Source organism: Lepidochelys olivacea (assembly GCF_965140295.1).
Source record: "Lepidochelys olivacea isolate rLepOli2 genome assembly, chromosome: 25".
Lineage (NCBI taxonomy): Eukaryota > Metazoa > Chordata > Testudines > Cheloniidae > Lepidochelys > Lepidochelys olivacea.
The window spans coordinates 8,357,843-8,378,830 of NC_140435.1; the positions used below are offsets into that span (position 1 = coordinate 8,357,843).

General features: G+C 50.4%; 1 protein-coding gene across 2 annotated transcripts; it reads right to left on the reverse strand.

Annotated features, from left to right (window-relative positions):
- Nucleotides 1-213: 213 nt before the first annotated feature.
- LOC311512976 (AN1-type zinc finger protein 5-like) lies at nt 214-16,678 on the reverse strand. 2 transcript variants are annotated; one of them, XM_084614482.1, is made up of 7 exons: nt 16,496-16,678; nt 14,570-14,673; nt 12,042-12,206; nt 10,697-10,787; nt 9,123-9,241; nt 6,907-7,017; nt 214-3,298 (listed from the first exon to the last, which is right to left on the reverse strand). In XM_084614482.1, exons 3-7 carry the CDS (start codon nt 12,190-12,192, stop codon nt 3,150-3,152), a joined length of 621 nt encoding a protein of 206 aa, XP_084470608.1. In that variant the 5' UTR covers nt 12,193-12,206; nt 14,570-14,673; nt 16,496-16,678; the 3' UTR covers nt 214-3,149. The 2 variants fall into 2 exon arrangements, with proteins under 2 accessions (XP_084470608.1, XP_084470607.1); XM_084614481.1 differs by having other exon boundaries at nt 10,697-10,790.
- Between the last annotated feature and the right edge of the window lie 4,310 nt (nt 16,679-20,988).

The following is a 20,988-nucleotide window of genomic DNA, read 5'->3' on the forward strand; positions in this document are numbered from 1 at the left end:
ACGGCGCTTGTCATCTGGAGATCTCAAAGCGCTCTGCCAACGCTGACTGGAGATGAACAATACAGTGGCACTTGAACGGGGAAAGGGAACGAACACGTTATCACGCAGCTATTCCTGGGGTAGTCAGTAGTTCACTCGCAAGACATCAGCTCAAATGGCGGGTGGCCAGAGAGCTCTCGAGCCACAGCAACACAAAGAGCAGTTGACACCATCCAAGCAAACTAGAATATATTAATATTTACATATCTGGTATCATACTTTCTAGGAAGAAGACATAAATAGAGGAAGTGGTGGAGAAACAGAGGGCTGGTTTATCACTGCTTGGGCTTCCGTCCACAATGAACCACCCTTCCCCCCGGTAAAGAATTCCCAGGCTTAATGTGAACGCTACTGAAAGTGTGTGATCAGAGAATGGTTCCAGGGCTCCCATGGCCATGCTGGAAGGGGCCAGGTTAGGGGACCAAGCCAGCCATGGTGCAGCAGACCCTTTTCACCAATAAAAATCTCTCTCTATAAAGAAAGTGGGGTTTCTGCTTGGCTCAAGACAAGTGGGAGCCAGCAAGTGTCTGATGGGAGGAAGAAACCACTAGTGTTCACGCTCCTGGCTTGAATTAAACACAAGACCAAACGAGCCCACATAGGCTAACAAAAGGATGGCGCAGAAGGAAACCAACCCCCAACACTGGTTATACGGCCCCAAACTGCTGGAGACCCGATGCTGGTCTCAGAAGCATCCGTGTATATCCAGAATGACTCCAGCGGAGATATTCCAGCTTTCTGCATAGACGACAACACAGGTGCTGTGTTTACAGCCTAGCCCTGATTAACTGCTGTGTTACCTTGGCACACACCTAGAGTGCCTCTGCTGAAACCAAAACAAGACTTTGCCATGAAGTCAGCGGTGCTCCTTGGGATTGGTGCTCCAGGCTGGATCCTCAGCTGGGCCTGCCTAGAGCACCAATCCCAAGAAGCACCGCTGACTTCATGGCAAAACAGCCAGTTCACACTGGCGTGTCTGCACTGAAGTCAATGGAGCTACTCCGGATTTGCATAGAGCGGAACAGATTCACCAATGCGTTACTCTAGTTTTATGCACTAGCTCCATGCAGATCAATGGAGTCACACCAGTGTAAGACTGGAGAGGGTGGCACTAGCGAATCAGGCTCTCTATCGCCACTGTAGTTACTCTGGATTTACACCAGTGTTACTGAGCCCAGAATTTAGCCCTTGAATTCTTTCCCCTTGGTACCTTCTGCAGGGAATGCTGCTAGGACGAGGAGGGGAGAGACTGATTTGGCTGGATCCAGGTAGAAAAATTAAAAATCTTTATCCCCCGCTGGTGTGAATGGGCCAGGCCGCGTGGATTTCAGTATTGCTTTACAGCAGCTCAGGTCTGGCCCAGGGAATTGAACTGCTCTTTGCACTTTTACTACAAAGTCGATGTTTAAGGAAACAGTTTATCATGTGGGATAGTTTAAAAGTGGGGCAGAGGCATTTTAGTTGCTTTGTTCTCCGGGGGCTCATTTCACTTCCTTTGCTTCTGGAATTCGTGGCTCGTTCAGTTTGTTGGGTCCTGTAGACAGGCCAGAAACGAGCCATCTCCTAATGCTCCCATCTAAGGGATCCCTCAAAGCAGCAGTGGCAGACTGATTCCTGGGGTGAGAGCTGCTGCGTGGCCCGGGTGAAATTCACTCCTCTGCAGGGAGCCAGCCCAGCGCCTACATACCAAGTCCTGCTCAGCACAGAAAAGGAAGTGGGATTTTGGTGGCGCACAGGTGTGGGGGTGGCGCGCCGCACAGAAGTGGATTTCACAACTCCCCCCCCCCCCCCCCCCCCGAATCCTCTTTTCAAATCTAATCAAGGGCCAGATCCTGTGAATTTCCAACATTCCCTTTCCCTCCTCGAATCCAGGATTGGCACCTCAATCTGGGACGCAGAGGTGTCCAAACTCAGCCCCTTTGGAACCACACCTGGGAGGACCCGTATGGCTCAGAACGGTAGAAGTTCCTAAGCAGGCATATTCAGCTGCTATAAGGCAATGGAGAGGCCCTGATTCACAACAGCCGAGGATCCGCCACTACCACTGCACCCTGGAAAACAAGCAGTGAGCTGGGAGAGGTTGGCGGCTCAGTGGGATTTCCCACCAGATCCACCCACTCGAGAGAGAGTCTCACTGAATATCAGCGAGGCCTTGAGGGAGGACAGAGCTCTCTGAGATTTGCATGCGTGCAGCAAAGGGAGGAGGAGGAGGATTGCTGGTCTGAGTTTTGCGCACAACCCTGATAAGAGAGAATCACACAATAAGGCAGAAGGTAAAGGGTGGGAAGGGTGAATGGGGTAATTGGCGCGTGGGCTTCAGTGGGGCTACAATTGGCCTTGCTCAGTAAGCAGCCAACAACTGCGCATGGGCGAGTCTGAAACACAAGGCTAGTGCTGTGCATCTAGCTGGAGCATTGAATGCAGCCCCCGCAGCTGAGCCCAGCATCCCACAAAGCCTGGGGAAAGGAAAGAGGCATTTGTGGGTCTTTCCTTAACGTTCCTAGCTCACGAGTGTGACTCTCACATTTGGCTGCAGCGTCCGCGAGCTCATAATGCTGTACCAACCGTCACTGCTTAATATTCTGCCGCGACACCAACAGCTGCTTAAGAGGAAGGGAGAAAATTCAGAGCTGTAATGGGGACAGAATCCTTTCCCTGTGTCTGAGACCAAAGGCCTCAGCGGGAGAGGAGATGACGTTTGCTGCTGCTGAGCTTCCTTGCGTCACCCGGGTGGAGAGCGAGGTGCTGCAGTGACTCACCACACTCACAGCAGGCTCCCGTTTGCAAAGCACAGGGCTGTGGACAGAACGGAAGGGCTGCTGAACTCCACGCTGAGTGAGCTGTGTGCGCAGCCCTGCTGGAAGACAAGTCCAAAGCTCTTAACATCGGGGGCAGGCGGGGTATGTGCAGATCCCTTTTCTTGTTGAAGACGGGTTAAAAACAGGTCAACTGAGCGACGGTTAGAGGAAAAGAAGTGGGGGGAAAGGAGCCCCAGGGGGCTGCTGAGTCTCCTCACCTCCTGGCAGGATCCCAGACACCTTGGGGGGAAGGGAGCGGGGGTGGGAGGAGTGCCACACCACAAGGCTCCAGTACTCAATGCTCAGCTTCCTTCACAACTTCTGGATCTTCTCTGCCACAATAATGGGGTTCTCCTTGCGGATCTTCTCAGCTGCCTCCGCCTTGTAGTCATACGGGCAGCTGTGCATGTCAGAGTACCGGTGGATGGCACAGAACAGGTTCCCGCAGCGGCAGTCAAAACCTGGATAGGTGAATTCCAGAGAGACAAAGCAGAGCTAATCATTAACCATCAGGGCAGGGAGGTGACACAAATAGGGCGAGAGGGTTGGCTCTTAGCACACAGTGACACCCCATTTATGCCTAAAAAAAGGTCAGAGTAGGCACCTAGCTGCCTGCGAGTCCCCCGTGGATCCCCCTGGTTATCCAGGGCAGCTCAGATGCTGCCACGGGGCAGTGACTCGGCCATCACGTCATTTGGTTTCCTGTGACTGGGCCAGCTGTCCTGAACGGTGGGAAAAGGTTTTTAACAGGGCCTACTGCCCCTGCGCTCCCACATTCTCTGGAGATGAGGAGGGCTAGTGAACCAATCAGAAGCCAAGGTTGGAGGTCACAGCACGTCAACAGGCTTCCAGTAAAGATCAGGCTTCCTGTTCTCAAATTTCTGCTGACCAGGAGTCAGCTCTTTTGTGCCCTGATGGCAGGAGGAGTGGCTCAAAGTACAGTGTGCCACGTTAGATTTACAGCACAACCCATTCAAAGGGCAGGCCGAAGGCAGCAGCAGCACTGAAAGCGTTTGAATAACCAAAGATAATGGACTATGGGGAAATGACCCTGTTTCAGACACCAGTTTGCTGAAGCTCAGATAATTGAGGTTGTGCTGTATTTTGATGGATTTCGCTAGATACTAGGTAACAGACTGGTTACTCCTTGGACATTTTAGGTCTGCTTTATCCACAGAACCGTGCTAGCTACAACCATGTCCAAATCTGATCATTGGTCCCCTGGGAAATTTTCCAGAGAACTGGGTTTTATGGCTAATACCTCTGGTGCCTTTGGATGGAATCAACTACACACATGAACTACTCAGCTACCTAAGCCTCGGAAGTCTGTCATTTAATCATTTAGTTTAGCTCTCAGACAATGTTTTTCAAAGGTGTTTTAACCGGTACCATGATCCCAGTGTTCTAGACTGGGGAGTCCAGGCACAGAGCAGGGAAGTAATCTGCTCCAGTTCAGCAGCCGAGCAAAACCCCGGTCTCCTAGCTTGAGGCCAGCACTTTAACCACTGGACAATGCTGCAGCCTGGAGCACCTTTCTGGAAGCGACATGCTATGGAACAATTTCCAAGATGCCGGTGTGATGTATGAATTTATCCCCACCTGAGAATCCAAGGACACAGGTACTGACCTGGCTTCTCCTGATTCACAGGAATTCTGTGAGCTACCCAATATTCCCATAAGACGGGGGTGGTGGTGGTGGTGGTGGTGTGTGGGTGTGTGTGTGGGGCGGGGGGTTCGACCTTTAAACATACTAGTTAAGAAAGCAGCTTCCCTTCCAGGAGGGCATCCCACTCTGGAGAGCCTGCACAAAGAGTATATTTCCCCTCCTCTGAGTACCCGGAAGTGGACATGCTAATAAGATTTATATGATAGCGCTCAAAGGCTGCAAATCGAGATGAGGGCTTCGTTGTGCCAGGCACTGCAGAAAGACCTCGGGCTTATCTCGCGCATGGGACCTTAATGCCGGTTAAAGCAAAGGCTCATGTGTAAATTTCATGTTGCTAATCACAATCTATAACTAGGTTAAAGAGGAGAGAGCTCTGCTCAAACAGCGTGACCTCCGCAGCTCAGGGGTTCACTTTTTCCAGGGAAAGATTAAATGGTGGAGAAATTTGAGGGGAATACTGTTTTTGATAAGGAAACTCAGCCAAGTTAATTGCTTAGTGCATTCTCTTGCCTGTAACATCTTACAGGACCTGATTAATGCTGCTTACCTAGAACAACCCTGTTACTTTTTCACCATTAAGCTCCAAGGGGTCATAACAAATAGCTTGATCTTGCTTTCATCGAACAGTCAGAGTCCGACTGATTTTCAGAGGCAGGCAGAGGTTTGGGGGGCAAATTCTCAAGTGCTCATTCCTGGCCTAACTTTGCCCCTGTTACTCTCAGTAGGGATTTGACCGCTGACTTCCACAGAGCGAGGCCAACACCGAGTGCTTTTGAAAAACCCAGCCTAGAGCGCCGGTCCCATGTTACGCTGATCATGGTTATTATGGTAGTGGCTAAGGACCAACCAAAAAGGGAGCCCCATTGAACTAAGCACTATAGAAACCCAGAGTAGCAGACAGTCCCTGGGGTATGTCGGGAGTCACTGGTAGATAGGACCCTTGTCTGCAACAAAAGACTGACTATACCTGGGCTGAAGGGTAGAGGGCCCAGCCAGCTGGCAAGTCAAGTTCCCTCTTTCCAAGGAACAGCTGTATATATATAAGTGAACAGAGTGCTAGGAAACAGTGCAGGATTGACAGCCCTGGGGAGTGAAGAACCAGTACCAGCAGGGCAAGCCCTCCCTTCTCCTGCCCCTCTGACAATGTCTCTCACTGGACCTCAGACTCCTAGACTTTACGGCCAGAAGGACCATCATGATCATCTCCTGCACATCGCAGGCTGCAGGAACCTCACCCACCCACTCCTGTAATAGACCCCTGACCTCTGGGTGACTTACTGACGTCCTCACATCTAGGTGAGTTACTGACGTCCTTGTTTAAACCTTCAAGTGGAGAGATTTGCTGCTAGCAGTTGCTGATCGGCTACATGCCATTGTAGGCAGTCTCATCATACTATCCCCTCCAGAGACTTAGCAAGCTCAGTCTTGAAGCCAGTTAAGATTTTTTTGCCCCCATCATTCCCCTTGGAAGACTGTTCCAGACCTGGACTGCCAGTGAACGAATTCCAAACATCCCTATTGCAAAATGAATGTGTAGATACATTCTTAGATTACCCAGGCTTCCCTATAGCCAGTCTTAACTGAGCTCAGCTTGTGCCCGGGCCTTATCTGTCCGTAGCGACATCTGCAAGAGGCTCACATTTCCTCAGTGGCCTCTCAGCATTAGGCAGAAAGTACAAAGGGCTTAAAAAAATCCACACACGTACTCGCCTCCTTCTCTGGTATGCCAGGGTCTAGCGCATCACTTTAGCTTTCCAGTGAATAAAGAGACCAAGATTTTCAAGAGTGACTTAAGATTTCAGGTACCTTCAACTTGCGAGATCTTAAAAGGGCCTGATTTTCAGAGGGTGGGTACTTTCTGAAGACCAGACCCTTTTAAGATGTCTCAAATTGGGGACCCAACTACTGAGGCACCCACAATCACCAGCTGTCTTCCGAACTCTGCAGACAGCCAGCTCCTTTGCCTTTTCTTCTGCAGGAGGCTTTGCCGAGCAGCAGCTGAGCGAAACTGAGAGGCGCGGCTCAGTTTGCTATTGGACTGCTCAGAGCAGCAAGGAAACAGACGAGAATTGTGTCACTTGCACTCTGCCACTGCTTGGGAAAGCTAAGGCTATGGGTTCAGTATTGTTCAAAGGACAGCATCCCACCGACCAATTCACCCACATTTCTTGTGATGCCAACACATCCCTTGGAAATTTCACCTCCAAACACTGACTCACCCCAACTCTGCTTATCTTGTGAAATCAGAGAGGATCACAGAACCAGGAGATATGGATGTATGCTTATGAAACTCTACAATAATGTCTGAAAATAGATACCACCTCAGGGATTCAAAAATCTGCTTTCCCTAAAGCAGGCAGGTACCGTTCTTGGCCAGAGGCCACTTTCCCCATTGCGTCTTACCAGTTAGCCCGATCTTCTTCCGGCAAGTGAAACAGCGATTCTTTTTCGGTTTGGGTTTTTCTGAAGTCTTCTCACCCTCAGCAGAGTTCTGGGATATTTCAAGGAGGGTCTCTGGAACAAAGAGAGGAGGGGAGAATTTCCTTACCTCCCTTCCACACCAGGGAACATTTCTATGTATTGTTTTTGTTACACTAGCACCTAGAGGCCCTAATGGAGATTGGGACTAGGAGCTGTACATACATACAGCGAGAGAAAATACCTGCCCCAAAGAGCTTATCATCTAGACAACAGAGAAAGGTGAGAGACATTATCTCCATTTTACGGATGGAGAATCGAGGTAAAGAGATCACATGACTTGTCTGAGATCCAGATCTCCCAAGTCCCAGTTCAGGGCTTTAGCTTAGCTAAATAAATAATGAATGTTCACACTTACACAGCATGTTTCATCTGTAGGTCTCATAGACTCATAGAATATCAGGGTTGGAAGGGACCTCAGGAGGTATCTAATCCAACCCCTTGCTCAAAGCAGGACCAACCCCAACTAAATCATCCCAGCCAGGGTTTTGTCCAGATGGGGCTTAAAAACCTCTAAGGAAGGAGATTCCACCATCTCCCTAGAGAACCCATTCCAGTGCTTCACCACCCTCCTAGTGAAATAAAATGCTTTATGCAGGTAAGTAAGCACCACTATCCCTACTCTACCTGTGGGAACCCTGAGGCTCTAAGGGCCAGGTTTTCAAAGGTATTTAGGTGCCATGTTGGACTTCCAAAAGCACCTAAGCAGGCTGGCACCAGTCTCCCGTTGAGATCCATGGGAGTTCGGCGCCTAACCAGCCTAGGCACTTTGGAAACTCCCACTAGGCACCTATCTGCATCTTTAGGTGACTAAACACCTTAGAAAGTCTAGCCCTTGAAGACAAAGGCTACATCTACACCGTAGCCAGGGGTGCGATCTGTGGATCGTGCAGATGTACCCATGCTAGCCGTAACCTTGTTAGCTCACTGAAAACAGCCAGGAGGATGCAGTGGAGTGAGCTTCAGTGCAGGCAGGACAAGCGAGCACACACCCCGGAGGGTAAGGAGGACTTGTGCAGCCCATGCTGCCACATCCTCAAGGCTGTTTTTATCAAGCTAGCTAGAGCGCAGTTAGTGCAGGTACGTCTGCATGAATGAGGCACAGCGCATCCCACACACCCCTCCCCCCCGCTGCAGTGCAGACCTACCTCCAACAGTGTCTTGCTGTGATGACCACGCAATGAGTCAGTGGCCAGGAAGAGAAGCCAGGTCTCCCAACTCCCTGCCCACTGCCTTTTCCACCAGACTAGGCTACCTCCATCTTTGCACCGCTTGCCAGAAACCACCCCCACCCCCACCCTAGCCTAACCTACTCTTCCCATGTTCTTGCTCTGTGCCCGAAAGAAAAGAAAAGCTGTCACTATATTGAGCCAATGGTTGAATCCGGCAGCAGGATCTGCTTCCTTTAATGGCCACCAACACTCCATTTTTTAAAAAAAGTTTGCACAGGAACAAACAGGTGGTGTGGGTTAAATAACCATGGCTTCGGACTGGAGGGGAGCGTCTCCATGGCAGTGTGTGGCGCTGTTAGGGCTCCAAACCAATTGTAACTGACCAGAAAGAAGCCGTTCCCTACTTAGCACTGACTCTTGCACTTCTCCTCTTTACAAACATCTCTGTGAGGCAGGTGGGTTTGAACCTTACCGATCTGTGAAATGGCTAAGTGAGGAACGCAACTGCTCAGTGACTCGCCTGTGGTCACAGAGTGAGTCACCAGGATAGCCGGAAATAGAACCCAGGAGTCCTATTTCCTAGTCCTCTGCCATTAACCTGCACTGGATCGATCGCCACTCATTCCTCGAGAGAGATGGCACAGAACTCAGCATGCAACCACAGAGAGGGGCACACCCAGCAGTGGGTTGCTTCCAGGTGTTCTCACATTTAAAAAGACAGAAATCATGGAAGATTATCTGGCCGCCAGGTATTTGAAGGTTGGTGGCTAGTCAGTTCTCAGCCCACAGAGTGATCTATTAGGCCTCAACCTCAGGCAATGAGGAAAAGCCTTTCCAACCCTTTCCCCTAGATCTTAGCTACAGATCGTACACGTATGACTCCTCCCTGTGTTCCTGGCTACTATTTTATTTGCTGCTTAAAATTGGATTGTCATTTATACTCGTGCCACGTCTTAATCAGCTGACTACCTGATGAGGAAGATGCTGATGAGGTTTCTTCTGTGCTAATGTATCCGACCGTCTCGCTGCTGGTTTCCTCTCTGGATATGCTCATGGCCGTCATCTGATGGGTCACAGGAGTCTGAGTGCTGGGAGTATTCACAACAACAAACAAACCACAGGGCAAACAGAAATATTTTCCTCTGATGAGCAGTTATGTGAGAGGCATCTTCAGCTCATAAAATTAACTTCATTACATTCACAGAAAGTGCAGCGGCACGGTAGGTCAATCATTTAACCTTTCTTCTCTGGAGACTTTGGGTCAAGTTTCTCTTAGGACTCAAATGGAATGAATTTGTGATGATCTCAGCCTTCCTCCTCCCCCCTAATCCCAAGGCCATGGACAGGATTCACAGTCCACAGAGAGAGGTCCAGGACTGGAACAGCTTCTGGTGAGGATTGTACAGCTATGGCAAAGCTGAGTGAGAACAGCAGGGGTGGTGTGAGAGATGAAGCAGCTGGGACAGACCAATGGGATTTGAATACAGCGGGTTTTGGGATTCTGCCTAGGGTGCACAGGCAGAGCCGTGTGTGTAGAAATGGGCATGGTATTTCTATGTACTACAACTTAGTATTCTGGGTCAGAAATCCACCTGATTCTTCTCCCTCGAAGAGTCTAAGCCCTGGATGTTTTTCCTTCCATTTATTAAAGTCTGTTTCAGACACATCTGTATCATTGGTTTTGAATTTAATACTATCTGGAGCCCTTGAAAGCTATGAGCAGAATTCAACCCTGGGTTAACAGCCATCAATGGAATTACAGTGGGGATGGATTTGATCTGGTGGGTTTTTCATTCCCTCTAGAAAAGAGGCAAGGCCGGTTTCTCTCTTTCATCAACAGCCCCTTCCAAATGAGGAGCTGGGCTGGCCTCCCCTGCATTCAGCCGCTGAAGTGAACACACCCAGGCAGTCAGCTCCCTCAATCAAATTAAGGACAGAACTCTGCTGAACTTTACAGTAATGAACTGGAGACAATAGGTCTGATTCTCCTATGTCTCATTCCAGCCCTCCAGGGGTTTTCTAGAACACACATCACTCCTGTATCCAGGTGCTGCACCGGTACATTAGCCACACATAGGGAGGTCTATTGTGGACCTCCCGAAGTATTGTGTTCCTCTCATTCACAGCATTTTTACACCTATAGTTCCACTGACTTCAATGGAATTATTCTCCTCTCAGGCTGGTGTAAAGAGTCAGGCCCTGTGGCTTGTCTGTACAGACAGGATGCTCCTCTGAAATGAAGCAGGTGGAGAGGAAAAGGATCAGACAGGGTTAACCTCAGCAAAGCTCCAAGCAGCACCTGCATGGAGGTGGAAGGATACTCACAGGTGCCTTTCATACCTGGCCCCATATGTCAGCTAGTCACCTTTGGGGCATTAGAAGCTTGGATGCTGGCCCTGGTGTCTGGGAGGTGAACAGTCAGTGATCTCTTTAGACCCAGACTGTTTTAGAAAAGCTAATCAGCTGTAAGGGAGAGAATAAAAACCTCTCTCCTGGTCCCACAGCTATTGCTGGTAGATCCGCATAGAGTTTCTTGCCCCTACCTGGTTTTCACATCTTCAGGCGTCAGGTCTCCCTCTGTGCCCTGCCCTGGGATGGAATCTGAAGCCACAGGGCTGTTGCTGGGACCATTTGCTGCTAAGACAAAACCCCACATTCTCAGTGAACAATCAGAAATATCAGCAAGCTCCACAGACGTTAACCAATAGCCAAGGGACAGCAAGCAAGGCTCAGAAATGAATTCCTGATTCACTTGGTGTCCTTCAGACCCAGGATCACAAAACCCTTCTCACCAACTCAAGCTGTTTTTGCCACAAGAGCCAAAGGGATCATCCACTGAGGTTTCAGCTGCTCCTGAGGCTTTGATGGATGATGAGGAGAACCTACCCCCAAAGGAACCTACCCTCAACTCCCATTGGCTTCAATGGAAGGCTGCTCAGCTCCCTGCAGGATCAGGCTTCTTTGAGAGTTCCCCTCTCAGTTTCTTGGTACTGAGAAACCAACCTGCCCCATTCTCCACCTCGAGACAGACATGCCCTTTGAAAGGGCCCTTAAAGGGACGCTGCAGGCGCCTACGTTATCTTGAACCCAAATGTTATTTTGCCACTGCTTAAAGCCAAAGGACCAGATTCCCAGCTGCTGTCAAACAGAAACACACCGATTTACACCGGCTGAGGATCTAAACCAAACTCTTTAGTGAATTCTCTAATCCTCCTTAAGGAATAACAACCTCCTTAGCGTACCATCCCCCACAGTGAAATCAAGTACAGCATTGCTATGCTGGGGATAAAAATTATACAAGGGATTTATCAGGCATCTCTCACGTTGCTATCTAAGTACCTGTACACTCAGTGTCTGCATAAACCCACAGCAGGAGTGAATCCTGCTAATGATGGGAAGAACAGAGTTTGTCTTCACAGCTGCCTCTCTGTTCAGTCACATGTCTAATGTGTTCAGTAGCAAGGATCAGATCCTTAATTTCACTGCTCTGATTGTCAGCACTATTGAGATGAGAAAACTAGACAACCCAAGTGGCCAATTTAATCCCTGGTGCCATTTCACTGACTTCAGTGGGTTTGCACCAGGGATGAATCTGGCCTGATGTCTCTGGTGGTAACTGGGGAGCTGAGGGAGCAGCAGAACAGCATGGAGTCTCACTGTCAGGACATGCAACATACTGGAGTGTGATGAATGGGAGCCATGTCTAACAAACAATTTGGATCAGGGTGCATACAATTAAGGTAGTGCAGGGATTGTGAGAGCCTGGTTTATATGCTCAGGCAGAGATCTCTCAGATCGGCTGAGAGGCAGCTCTACATTTCATCCATTCTGTCCTGGCTTCATAAAATATCACGCACCCAGATTTCCAATCAATGGACTTTCCTCTACCTGGGGGGCTTATCCGGCCGCTGCTCTGTTGCCTCTGTAGATACTCCTTATAGCAAACTGAACACATCCCATTGGTCCGGGGGCTGCCGTAGAATCCACAGCCTGTGGTACACAGCATAGGCACCTGTGTTTGATTAGTCTCCTGGGCCATTGTCACTCCTCCAACTACAAAGCAGGAACAAGAGAGACACACAGCAGTTACATATCAGCATGACATTTCCTTGTACATTGTGGCTGACCAAGGAGGTGCACAAAGGCCCCCAAGAGAGGCATGATCTTGTGCAATTTTCCCCCCTCAAAAGTTATGCTCATGCACAAGTGTTTGCTAGATCAGGGCCCTTGCGAACTCTGCAACCCATATTCACAAGTGGCCTAGTCCTGCATCACTAAAGTCAAAAGAAGCAGGATTGTAAGTAGTCCCTCCTCATACAAGTAGGCCTACTAAAGTCATGGGATACCTGCATGAGTAAGGACTACTTGTGAGAGTAAAGGCTGCACTATCAGGTCCCAAATAGCAATCAGAAATTTCCTTACGTGTGTTAGCAGCAGCTCCCTCAATCACTAAATCTAAGCATTTAAACGGACCATACTAGGGTGGGTTAGTTACGTTTTGCACTTTTACAGCTTTCGTTTTCATTTACAGCAGGTTTTCCTTTCTGGTTCTCAGGCACTAGCCCAAGGCTGTGATAACTAACCTGGAAAATATTAAAAGAGAACGTTTAAATCCAAACAAATGTCTGTGTTCTCTAATCAACTGCTTTGAACCTTGATGGGAGTGGGCTATGAAAGTAAATAAGAGAGAATTCCTATTATTACTAGGTTTTGTAAAACCCTTAACACACGCAATTTTTGGCCAGTCTTGTGTTGTTTTAAAAAAACACCCTCAAACTATTTTCGCACCTGTGCATTTTCACATTCGAATGTGCTGCATTATTTATGTTCCCAAACTGTACTGAATTATTTTAAGCAAAAGCCATAAGCAACAGCTCCTGATAGTAAAGAGCAGTGAGACGGAAAGAGATGAGAAACATACGACACAGCCTACAGCACAGATTATAAATTATTCCTGTTGCGTGGGCAAGATTCTGCGTCGGTTACGGTGTTGTAAATCTGTAGTAAATTCACCAATCTCAGGGTCATTACTCCAGGTTTACACTGGTTAAAAGGCAGATCAGAATCTGGCGCCGAGCTACACACAGTACAGTAAAATAATTTTGATCCAGTGGAAGCAAAGCCTTTAAAAATTGCAACAGGAAATTCCACTCTGCCCTTGGCAAAGCTTTCTGAGAGAGGCGGGAAGCAACTCTCTCCAAGCCCACAGATGTCCCTCCATGTGAATAGTGCATGTTAGAACTGGGTAGGTTTAGGGGTTGATCAGCTGGTGGGAGGGGAGCAGAGCCAATGCTCCAACACAGTACTGTCCTTAGCAAGCACGTGGCATTTCTTCAACACACCCCACAGGAGTTACTGCTGCTTCATTCAGCTTGATGGAAGGATCCCAGCAGCCCTGAAAGAGCCATGTGCCTGTAAAACCTTCCCCTGGAGGGAACAATGTGTTGGGAACAAGGAACATTTCCCCTCTCCTGAGGTTTTCTGTGGGAGGGGAATGATTCAATTCTTACTAGCTCACTCCTCTTTGTTTTTACATGGGTGATTAGAGTTCCTTTAATATTACCCTGCAGCTTTCCTTAACACAGCACGGATTGGGTTCCCCATGCCCTGCAGGCTACGCTACGTAAACTTTACGTTCAGATAAACCTCCTCCGCACTTGACTATCTAGATGTTGCCCCGTGGATGAGATTAACTCAACTCACGCTGGGAATACTGAAGCAAAACCCTGGAATATGAGAGGACCTGGATGTAACAACAGTCCTTTTCGCCCTCATTTTTGGAAGTGGCCTCTAATTTTGGGCACCCCGACAACAGCCGCCTCTTTTGAATATAAAATCCTTTTGTCCAATGGTACTTGGGGGAATTACACAGAAGTGACAATGAAAACAATACTCATGCTATGAAAGCAGATCAAATGCAAAAAAATAAAGTGGCAGGATCCAAATGGAGGGTCCTACTGAGGAACCAAATGTGATCAAAGCAGGAAACGTCACTGCAACAGAAGTATATTCACAAGCAGAGAGTGTTGGCATGGATTTGGAGAGGGGGTCAAATTTCCCAGTAGGAGAGTCACCTCAGCAAAAGGCTGAGTCCTGGCACGATGCTGCTATCCCTTAAAGCAGGTCTAATCCTCGCCCCTCTTTGCCACCATGCCCCATCTTGTCCTAAGCCAGCAGCTTTGTGCAAAGAGACACATGGAGCCCTGGGGAGCTCCCGTGCTGCTGTCACTGAGGAAGGGGTACACCAAAAGCATCACTCCCTAGCAGAGGTCAGGGTCCAGTCATCAGAATGAACCTCACCCACTGCCCAGCTTGCTGGTGCTTCTCTCCCATGCTGCTTCCTGGATTAAACCTACTCCACCCAAAGAATTGGGATTTTTCTCAGATTCCTATACCCAGCCTTCAGAGGAAGTCACCTTAGCTCAAGAACTGCTCCAGCTGTTGCTTCCTGTCTGGGGAAGATGTCACCCCCACCACGAGCTGCCTTCTGGCAGGGAGAACAGGGCAACAAAAAACCAACCTAAAAATAAGGGATGAAAGTTAAAGTTACAAAATGCACACACCAAAGGGGATCACTAGCAAAAGCCCTTCCATGGATAAAAAGAGCAGCGTGTGTGGACATGTGTGCGGGGCAGGCGGACAGCAGAGATCAGTACTTTAATCTGCGGATCCAGAGTTTATTCCCCACAGGCTACTCACATGGCTGAGACTATGATGCCTTTGTAGAGCTCTGGGGCACACAGTGCATTTTGTTCTGGGTTGTGTAACACACAGTGTATAATTATGGGGCTATAGAAATGCTTGGTGGCAACGGGGGGCGTGGAGGCATCAACACTGTGCTCAGCAAACAGAAGAGGAACCGATGGGGCGTTGTACCTTTTAAAGCCAATCCATCATTGGGGAGGTTAAAATGGCCCCATTTAAAGGAGCTGATTAACAATGTCAGTTTATTTTCAGTCACCTGTTCCCATTTTTGGGGAGAGGCATGTGGCCCAGTGGTAAAGACAAAGCAACGAGGAGTCAGAACTACTGAGTTCTGTTCATAGATGTGGGAGTAAAGCATGGCCTTGTAATTAAAGCAGCAGGGAGTAGGAGCCAGGCCTTTTTATTACTAGCGCAGGAGCGTGAGTGTAATCTAGTGGTCAAGGCAGGGAGACTGGGTATCAGGACTCTAGGCTTCTATTCCTGGTTCTGGGAGAGAGTGTGGTCTTATGGTTAGGACAAAGGGACTGGACTCAGGGCTCCTGGGATCTATTTCCAGCCCAGGAAAGTGAGCGTGGTTGGTCAGAGCTGGGGGAACTGGGAGTCCGGACTCCTAGCTTCTATTCCCAGCTCTGGGATGGGAGTGTGGCGTAATTGTTAACGCTGGGGATGGGGGAACTAGGAGTCAGGATTCCTGGGTTTTATTCCTGGCTCCGGGAGCGTGATCTGGTTCCAGCACGGGAATTGAAATCCAGATTGTGTGTGGCTAGTCCCCATGTGTACAATGGAGCCGACTTGCCAGAGGGCTGTGAAGGACCTGGAGAGCCAGGCGCTGTCAATCCAGGCTGTGGGCACCCATGGGGGTCATTACTCTGCCCTTCAGGTCCCTGCCCTGCCCCGCCCCGCCCCCCCCGCCACAGCCTCACCCCGGGCCGTCTGCAAAACAATGCACCTGGCAACCTCCCTGCCCCCTAACTGACAGGTCCCTCCACCAATCGCGCCGCTAGCCTCAACCCACAGCCGCCCCGTGGCAGCCATCGCCTGCACGCCGGTGGGCGGGACGAAATCGCTCCGCTCGCCCCGCACCCGAGGGCCGCCTTGCTTCCAATAGAGCCCGAGGCTTCGCGGCCTTGTACTGGTTTTGTAGCCACGCTCCGGCTCAGGGCCGGGGACAGGCCACGCACGCCCCCCCCTCCCCCCCATCTTTGTGGGTGTGTCGGGGGGAGGGGGGGTCATCCGGCCCTAATTCCAGCCCCCGCCTTGGGCCCTCCCCGGGACTAGGGGCTTCAGGCACCTCCCGCGGCCCTGCGAGCCTACGGGCTTCAGGGATCCCCCCGGTGCCCCAGGCCCTGGGACCCCCTCCCCGCCCCGGCTCCACGACCGCCGCGGGCCTAGGGTATTCAGGCCCCCCCGGCCCCCCCCTGCCTGGGACCCCCTCGCCTCGGCTCCGTGACCCCGGGCTGAGGGGATTCAGGCGCCTCCGGTCCCACGCCGCCCTGGGACCCGCCCCCCGGGGCCTAGGGGGTTCAGGCACCTCACCGCATTGCCCAGGCCCTGCGACCTGCGACCGGCCCCCGGCTCTTCCCGGCGCCCTCCCAGGCCCCGGCCCGGCCCGGCCCGGCCCGGCCGCGCTCACTCACCGGCCGCCGGCCCCACACGCCGTCGCCGAGCGGGAGCGGCCCGGCCCGGCCCAGCGGCGGCTGCTCAGTCCAGACACCTGCGGGCGCGGGGGGGGCCCGACCCCGGCACAGGCGGTCACGCAGGGGCGGCTGCCGGCCAGCTCAGGCCCACGCCGGGGAAGGCGGGCTGGGGGCGGCCGGGAAACATGGCGATTGGCAGAGAGCAGCCCCGAACCGCCCTGGCTCCCTCCCCCGCCATGGGGGAGGGGGAGATGAGACCACCCCCCCACAGCCAAAAGGGACAGAGATCTGATACTCCCCCCAGCCATAGGGGAGGGGGTGTAAGACCCCCCCTAGCCATGGGGGGGGGGAGAGATATGAGACCCCCCCCGCCATAGGGGTGGGGGATGTAAGACCCCCCCCAGCCATGGGGGACAGATCTGATACCCCCCCAGCCATAGGGGAGGGGGATGTAAGACCCCCCCTAGCCATATGAGACCCCCCCCGCCATAGCGGTGGGGGATGTAAGACCCCCCCCTAGCCATGGGGGACAGATCTGATACCCCCCCAGCCATAGGGGAGGGGGATGTGATACCCCCCCAGCCATAGGGGGAAAGGGATCTGCGACCCCTGCCATGGGGCGGGGGGGAGATATGAGATTCCCCCCCCAGGCATAGGGGAGAGGGATGTGAGATCCTCCCAGCCATGGGGGAAGGGTCTGAGATCTGATACCCTCTTTCCAGCTATGGATGCCTGGGACGGGGAACAGATACCTTTCCTGCCCCCTTCCCCAGCTGTAGGTGGAGGATTGGGATCTGATATCCTCCCCCACTCCCGCACCCTCATCAGAGGTGGGGGAAGGCAGGGATCTGATACCTGCATTCTGAGGCAGATATTGGGAGGAGGGCTGGGATTTGATTCCTTCCCCTCCCCACACACTAGTCAGGTAAGGGAGTGGCCTAGGATCTGATACCCCCACCCAGCCATTAAAAGCCTGATACCCCAGCCAAGAGGGGGCAGAGCTGAGGGAAAGCGGCAGTGAGAATGTAGGTGTGGTTAGCTCACCAGCACAGTCAAAAAAACAGGCCCTGAAATAGCAAAGCACTTAAGCCTGTGCTTAAATCCCATTGATTTGGATGGGATTCAATCATATGCTTTGGTAGGTTGCTGAGTTGGGGGCATAGTGAATGGGGGCTCTGCAGGAGAGTTGGGTCATTTGCCGCACTCCTTTCAAAGGTAAAAAAAGCTTCCCAGCTCCTACAGTGAGCCAGAGAGGGGATTTGCCAGCTGTTTGGGACGGGAAGTTGCAGGAGAAGATCTCCACCTACAGCCACATTCCATGCTAGAGAATTTCCTCTTTCTTAAAACGAACAAACAAATGGGCAGCAGGTTTAAAACAAACAAAAGAAAGTATTTTTTCTCACAATGCACAGTCAACCTGTGGAACTTCTTGCCAGAGGATGTTGTGAAGGCCAAGACTATAACAGGGTTCAAAAAAGAACTAGATGAGTTCCTGGAGGATAGGTCTATCAATGGCTATTAGCCAGGATGGGCAGGGATGGTGTACCTAGCCTCTGCCAGAAGCTGGGAATGAGCAACAGGGAATGGATCACTTGGTGATTACCTGTTCTGTTTATTCCCTCTGGGGCACCTGGCACTGGCTACTGTCGGAAGACAGGATACTGGGCTAGATGGACCTTTGGTCTGACCCAGTATGGCCCTTCTTATGTTCTTAAGAACACCCTAGGAAACTCCATCCAGAAAACTATGCTAAGAGAATATTAAAGAAGTAACTTTAAGCTCCCAGAAGCCAGGAAATGACAAAAGTAAAATTGCCTATGTAACCTAAACCCTGCCCCTTGTGCATATGTATTACGATACAGTCTTGAATTACATGATCATATATTGATTCTCAGTACAAGATGATAGCAGATCATTTCTCCTACAGCCGTCAATACACACGTGTAGCATCTGATAATATTTCTTTTCATTCTCTTATACTTATGTTCACTTCGTTATTGTGATTGCCTAGGGCAAAGGGACCATTGTAATCATGTAGCCTGGCCTCCTGCATTATTATTATTTTATTTGTACTGTAGTAATGCCTAGGAGCCCTCCTCATGAACCAGGACCCCAGTGCGCTAGGCGCTGTATAAACACAGAATAAAGCGTCTCCGCTCCAAAGATCTGACAATCTGTTTGCATGGCATAGATCTCACTCACCCCAGGGTAAATCTGTTATTTTCATCTTATATCCATCCTGAATTTGTCAGGTTTCAATGTCCAGCCATTGGATCTCATTAAGCATTTGTTTGCTGGATGACAGTGTCCTCTGCTATCAGAAATCTTCTCCCTGACCATGATCAAGGCACTTTGTAGTCATCTCTTTGATGAGCTAAATAGATGTAAAGCGCTTGAAGTCTCTCTCTGTAAGGCATGTTCCAGACTGTGAATCATTCTTGTGCCTCTTCTCTGAACCCTCTTCAATTGTTTCACACCTTGCTTAGGGGATGAGAGACAAGGTGGGACCATCTTCTGCTGGCAAGAGAGCCAAGCTCTCAAAGCTTATACAGGGTATGTTTAACCTGCAGTTAAAAACCCACGGCTAGCCCGTTTCATCTGGCTCAGGCTCTGGCTAAGGGACTGTTTAATTGTGGTTTAGATGTTCGGACTCGGGCAGGAACCTGGGCTCTAGGACCCTGTGAGGTGGGAGGATGCATTCAGGGATGAGGCAGTTAATTACTAAGCTAATTTATCTGAGAGCTCAGGTGGTCTGTTATATACCTGCAAATCTTTGTGCTTGCTCTGTGATGTAATACTTAATCCACAGTCCACCGTGTAAGAACGATTTACTGGGTGCTTTTCATATCAATTACTTTAATGTACTCTTAGTCTAGTAGATGGAGTCTCACAGCTTCAAGACAGAACAACTGTATTTAAGGTTGTAAATGAAGATGTATGTTGTTAGCGTATATTAGCTGAAAATGAATGTGTGAGGATGGAAGGAGAAACTGCATTATAAGGAGCACTCACATGCAGGAGGAGCAGAGTTAAGGTTTCATGTACCTTTTGTAGCTTTATGCCAGTGAATAGGAAACAAAAATCCCAACACCCAGTCCGTCTCTCAACGCTGTGTACAACAAGCTAATGCTGTGATATCAGTGACCGTCATAAACGCTCTGACGAACAGGTCTTGGAAAGTAGGCTTGCAGGCTACCTGAAGTGACTCCACCAACCTTTGTGCGGTTGGTTGGGGTGCTTTGCCCTGTGCACCCAGCATTCAGACGTTAGGGTTAAGGTTGAAGAACTATCTTATATGTGCTCTGAGACGTGCAGCCGCCAAGAGGGTTATGATCTCTTACAGCAGGGCACTGATACTGCTGTGGCAATGAACTGCAAAGTAATGGTACCCCAGGCTAGCCCGCTGCGGCACACTGGCACCTTCAGGTGGCTGGGAGAAGTTTCTGAGTGTGCTACACCTGTGAGCCAATGCGCCTGGTCCTTTGGCCCAGGCAGTAGCTGCTCCTGCTCTCAGAGCTAGCGGACGCAAGTTCAGTCCCTGCTTGACCTATCCAGAAAGCCTCTGTTATACAGTCCAATGGAACCGTGCAGGGTTTTTCCTACTGGAGTAAACATGAGGGCATCAGTGCCTGTCAGTGAGGGTGTTTGGTGCTGCGAACAGGCTTCTGCTCCCAGGAGTCAATGGCCCTTTCTGATGTTGGTGGGTGAAACAAAGCTTGGTCTTATCTTACTCCCTAGTGGCTGTTTAACCACAGTATGAGAGGCAGTATGGTCTAGCAGTGCCCTGGACCAAAACTCAGGAGGCCTGGGTTCTAGCCCCATCTCTGCTACTGAGCTGCTTTTTGGCCGTGCGCAAGTGACTTCACTTCTTCCTTCCCTCTCTCACCCATATCTGTATCGTATGGATTCAAGGCAGGAGACTGCCTCTCTTTCTGTGTACACTGCTCAGCCAATAGGTGCTACTCTAAGGTCACTTGCAGGTTTAAACAAGTGTAAATGGTGAATCCTCTGTAACTTGAAGTCTTTAAACTGTGATTTGAGGATTTCAGCAACTCAGCCAGAGGTCAGGGGTCTATTTCAGGAGTGGGTGGGCTTCTGTGGCCTGCGATGTGCAGGAGATCAGATCAGATGATCGTGATGGTCCCTTCTGACCTTCAAGTCTATGAGCAGGACTGAGGCAAAAAGCTATGCTGGGAGCCCAGCACTGGAATACCAACTGGGGTTGCAGATCAAAGTGGACCTGCACTGGCTGATTTCGGTGCTGCCAGGCCTTGGTTTTGGGAAGAGGGATGGGGGAACTTAAATTTGTCCGGATAAATGTTCTTTCCTAGGTAGGTGAGATTGCTGGCTGGCGGGCAGCTGAGCTTGTCTCGGTGGCATCACTGTGCAGGTGTGCGTTGCCTGTAGGACCGCAGTAATAACGACTGGTTCTGGACCACTCACCTGGTGCTCTGGAATAACTTGCCAGGAGACCAAATGGGCTACAGTGAATG

Coding starts and splice junctions, on each gene's coding strand:
- LOC311512976 (XM_084614481.1), bottom strand. CDS start 12,192: ATGGCCCAGGAGACTAATCAAACACAGGTGCCTATGCTGTGTACCACA. Junction 10,791..12,041: donor CGGCCGGATAAGCCCCCCAG/GTAGAGGAAAGT, acceptor GTTTTGTCTTAG/CAGCAAATGGTCCCAGCAAC. Junction 3,299..6,906: donor GAAGAAGATCGGGCTAACTG/GTAAGACGCAAT, acceptor TCACCTATCCAG/GTTTTGACTGCCGCTGCGGG.